Source organism: Gekko japonicus, unplaced genomic scaffold (genome assembly GCF_001447785.1).
Source record: "Gekko japonicus isolate JY-2015 unplaced genomic scaffold, Gekko_japonicus_V1.1 scaffold1756, whole genome shotgun sequence".
In the NCBI taxonomy this organism is placed as follows: Eukaryota; Metazoa; Chordata; class Lepidosauria; order Squamata; family Gekkonidae; genus Gekko; species Gekko japonicus.
Window position 1 is genome coordinate 18391 of NW_015165871.1, and position 4805 is coordinate 23195.

Here is a 4805-nt window from a genome sequence, read left to right on the forward strand (position 1 = left end):
CCTCCTGATGGCACCTGGTATTTTTGGCCACTGTGTGACACAGAGTGTTGGACTGGATGGGCCTTTGGCCTGATCCAACATTGGCGTCTCTTATGTTCTTATGTCTGTATTGTTGTAACTGAATTCTAAGCCTAAATCTCGCAGGCTACACGCTACCATTAAGTATTAAGTGTGCATCTCTGAGGAGGTGCTAGTGTGTTCTGTCTGGTGGCTATTGTTCTGAAATCCAGAGAGCCTACCTCTCTGGGTTATTGTGTAAAGTATTGAGCCAGTGTAGAGTTTTCCCCTCATCCCTGAACTGGCCTGGGGGGCAGAACCCTATGCAGGGGTCCACCAGCAGAGGAAGGCCAGTCCTGAGAAGGCGCCAAGGCAGGAGGGGCTGGGAGGGGTGTGGGCGAGGGACTCCCCCCTGCCCCCGAGCATAATACCTGCCAGCATGGCCGCCAGCGTGAGCATCTCCTGGACGCAGTCGAACTCACACGAGGCCAGGAGGGCCTTGGCCAGCTGGGGGTCGGCGGGGAACTCCGACATGATGATGCCCACCTCGGAGAGGCTGCCGCCGTCGTCCAGGGCCGCCAGGTAGTCCAGGTCCTCCAGGGCCTGCATGAGGGACTCCGGGGCTGGCGAGGGAGGGAAGGAGGGGCCGGGCTGAGGCTGGTGAGGCTCCGGGTCCGTGCCCCCCTCCCCCGGAGCCCTCCCGCAGCCCTCCGCCCCAGAGCAGCCCCTCACCTGGCCGGTCGAGGAAGTCGCACTGGCCCATGTCCGCGATGTCCAGCCTCTTCAGCAGCAGGACCAGGCGGCTCAGGTTGGCCTCGGTCACACGGGCCGGGGGGAGGGCCGGGAGGCTGTGCTCGTAGAAGGACTCCGCGTAGAGGCGCAGGCAGGTCCCTGCCGGGCACAGGAGAGGACCGTGGGAAGGAGCCCCCTGGGGGGTGCTGCAGCCCCCAGCCCACCCGGCCCCAGCAGCAGGCTCACCCGCGGGACTCCCCGCCGCCCTCAGCCGCCGAGCCTCCGCCTGCTTTTTGCTGATCGGGCGCACGGCCTGCGACTCAGCACGGATCTGTGGGTTGTAAACCTGCCCGAGAAAGAGAGTGAGGAACGGCCTGCGGAGCCCGAAAACAGACCTGGCGACGGCGCGGGGAGCAGATACCCCCTCCTGCCCAGAGGACGGCCAGGGCAGGGGCCCCACCAAGCCCAGAACTTCCCCGGCAGGAGCCAGGGACCTCCGCAAACCAGAACGGGGGTGGGGGTGCGTGTGGCTGGCCACCAGCTTTCCTGGGCCAGGCAGCTGGAGGGACGCCAGGCAGCTGGAGGGACGCCAGCGTCGCCCGTGGAAAGCTCCCCCCACCCACCTCGCTCAGGGGTGCCAAGCAACCACAACAGCCCCCAGGCCTGGCCAGAACCCCAGAGTGGAGAACGGGGCAACGGTGAGCGGACCGGGGGGGGGGCCCAAGGTGGGCCGAGCCCACTTTCCCTGGCTGAGCGTTCCGTGGCACGCAGGGCTAAGGGGAGGAGGGGAGGAGGGAAGCATCCCTGTTGGCAACGGCCCCTGCAGGGATCCCCCCCCGGTCCCCAGCACTGGAGCCGTGCGGGGTGTGCAGGGCAGGCCCCGAAGACACAGGCAAGGGAAGTGGGCTTTACGCACGCACACGCCAGGAGCAGGCCTGGGAGAACCCTCCCCCACTCACACTGCGCAGCTCCAGACCCGTGTCGATGACGTGCCTGACGCTCCCCACCGAGAAGGCCGCGTCTGCCAGCCAGTGGGTGACAATCACCCGGCGCGCTGCGCCTCCGGCCGGCGGCTCCAACGTCTCGTACAGCTTTTGGGCCTGTCGCCCCACGCCGGGGTGAAGGGGCAGCACCAGGAGGGGGCCCAGGCGGGGGTCCAGGGACGCGGCGGCCGCACAGAGAGCTTCACAGCACTCCTGGATCTCCTGGGGCGGGAGGGAGGGAGGGGAAAACGTCCATGACCAGGAGGCTCCCACAGCCTCCCAAGCGCCACCCACCCACCCGAAACCACCCACCCGCCCCGTCCTCCCCCCTCCGAGAGCCCTTGCTCATCTCTGAGCAGGGGAAGAAATAGGTCAGTCAGGGGCCGTAGCCACGGTGACTGAGGGGCACTAAACCTCAGAATCCCAGAGCCCCGGAGACAAACTCAGGGGAAGGCCTGCCCTGCCGTTGGTCCGCCACAGGAAGAACATAGGATGCAGGACCAGAGGGGCCCACACGGGTCTGACCCGGCCAGGGCTGCATTCCCCCGACTGGCCTGCTCAGCTGAGCTGGAAGGCCACTTTAGCTGGGAGGCCTTTGCCGAGCAGAGAGAGGAGAGAGAGGCCAGGGGCGCCTCTCGTACAGGCCACACAGGTGCTTCAATCCTGAAACCCTCCGTTAGCGGCCTAAGATTGCTCACGTGGGGACCCCCCCCCGGCCCACTGCCAGACGGGCTCCCCACCTGCTGGCTGGCCAAGAAGACCATCACGTCCCCGGCCGCCTCCTCCTCCTCCTGCCGGTGCAGCTCCAGCACGGCTTGGCAGGCCGCGGCCACCGGGCCCTGAGGCGAGGCCTCCCGGTAGGTCAGGCGGGGGGCTGGGGTGAGCAGGGGCACCCGCACCAGCGGGGCTTCCTGGCAGAAGCGGGACAGCTGCTCTTCCATCGACGGCTCCGTCACCACGACGAGACGCAGCTCCGGGCGCTGGCGTTGGGCGTCCTTCAGCAGCCCCAGGAGCAGGTCAGCGGCCAGCGTGCGCTCCTGGGCTTCGTCCAGCACGACCACCCCGTACTGCCGCAGCAGTGGGTCGGAGGTCATCTCCCGCAAGAGGACCTCGTCTGAGCAGAACCTGCAACCCACGCAAGCCGTCTGTCACCCAAGGCGGGGGGGCGGGGGAGCCAGCCGGCCCCTCAACCAGCAGCCCCCCTCCCTGAGACACCCTGCCAGAAACAACACGCCCCGGCTGGCCAGCCAGTCGGCAGAGAGGCCTTCACCTGAGCACCGTCTCCGGGATACAGCAGTCCTCGTAGGGGATGCAGTACCCCACCTCGTGGCCCACGTTGAGGTCCATCTCATCTGCCACGCGCAAGGCCAGGCTCAAGGCAGCCAGGCTGTGGGGCTGAGTGCAGACCACCTGGCCGTGGGCAAACTGCAGCGAAAGAGCGTACTCTGCACACCACTGAGGCACCTGAGGAAGGAAGGAAGAAGGAAGGCAAAACCTGAGTGCTCCGTCTCCTCGCTGGAGGAGGACCCTGGCACACCCGGGGAAGGCCCCTCCCCAGGAGACACCACGTGAGGAGGAGAGATGGCAGCGGCAGCATCACTCCGTGAATCCCGGGATCCAGAGCAGTGCAGTAATGGTGTCCCTGGCTCAGCCTCCGCTCTCCCACTCTGAAAAGGGAGCAGGTGGTTCTGCCGCAGGAGTCCAGCAGAACCGAGGCGGAAGAACAGGTTCTGGCTGCTTCACACCCCAACTGTCAAAAGACCCAGTGAGAACAGGCACATTTCTAAATCTCACAAATATGCCAGAGAGCAAAACTGCACGTGATGCATTCTGTGTTGTTTAAGCTGCAAAAAAAGCCCCCAATCAACGGCTTCCAAGTTATTAGAAGTTTTAGGAACCCTGTGCCTCTCACGTTGCAACAAGGCAGCCGAGGATTCGGGGGTGGTGTTCAGCCTGCCAACGACCAAAGGGAGCCAGCGAGGAGGGACCGTGCAGAGGGGCCCCACCCAGGACAAAGTCTGCCTGTGTCTGGGCGGGGAGCCATCAGCAGGAGCCGCTCTGCCTGCCTTCTGTCCTCCGTGTCAAAGGGCCCTGCGCTTTCCCTAGAAGACTCACCTGCACATTTATTTAGCCAGCTGCCTGGTGAGGCAGTCGAGACTCTGAACTAGGGCCCGGCTGCTGCAATTACAGGGCTGAGGATAAACAAGCCGGAGCGGAATCCTGACAAGACCAAAGAAATGCCAGCTGGGAAGGCCGAGGTTGTGAGGGATGGGAGGCTCCCCACTTTTGGTGGGGTCCCGCTGACTTGGTCAGCGGCCACAGAGTGACCACTCATCCAGCTTGATCACTGGCTGCAAAAAAAGTCATTTGGCCCATTCCACGGAGCTCAGAAAACGGCCCCTGACCTTGATTCAGGTGATCTGGCCATGTCAATCTGGGGCTAGACTACCGCAGCGCCCTCTGGAAGGGCCTGCCCATCAAGACCGCTCAGGAACTCCAGCTGGTCCTTCTGGGCACGGAGCAGAACCTACACATAGACACCTACACCTGTCTGCAGCGACTCCGCGGGCTACTGGTCACGCCATGGCTTCCATTGGAGAGTAACTGTCACCCGCAAGGCCCTGAAGGACCCCCGGAGCACCCAGAACACAGGGCCTCCATCTGCAAGGTCCAGGGGGGTGGCCCTGGAGCAAAACTGCAAAGCTTGGGTCCCAGGGGAACCTTTCAAGACCCCCGAAGTTTGATTCTGGGCACAAGCTTTGGTGCCCACCTACGTGAAAGACAGACGTTGGAAAAGACCTTCGCCGTTCTGCACGCTAACTGAGCCAGCTCCCTGCCTGATCCGTAACTCCACTCCGTTGTGGGGAGGAGAAGGGCCCTCGGGTGTCCTCAAAGGCGCCAGGCCGGACTCAGACCTGGTCCCCCTGAGCTGTGCTGCGCGTGGGCGGACAGTGGACTCAGCCGAGGTCCCCGGCGGCGGCGGCGGCGGAACGGCACCCTGGCCGGAGGAGGAGGAGGAGCGAAGCCGCCGCGGCACACGGGAGAGGGGACTCCTCTGGGGCGGGGAGGCTTCGCGGCGGGGACGGTCCGGCC

General features: G+C 64.8%; 1 protein-coding gene across 1 annotated transcript in view; it reads right to left on the bottom strand.

Moving 5' to 3' along the window:
• The window catches only part of DQX1 (DEAQ-box RNA dependent ATPase 1), a 7966-nt gene that overhangs the window by 2006 nt on the left and 1155 nt on the right, over positions 1–4805 (bottom strand). The window contains exons 3-8 of the mRNA XM_015411251.1: positions 2983–3176; positions 2453–2837; positions 1689–1934; positions 976–1075; positions 730–888; positions 429–620 (exon numbers count right to left, since the gene is read on the bottom strand). Coding sequence (XP_015266737.1) covers positions 429–620; positions 730–888; positions 976–1075; positions 1689–1934; positions 2453–2837; positions 2983–3176 — 1276 coding nt within the window. The remainder of the gene's footprint in view (positions 1–428; positions 621–729; positions 889–975; positions 1076–1688; positions 1935–2452; positions 2838–2982; positions 3177–4805) is intronic.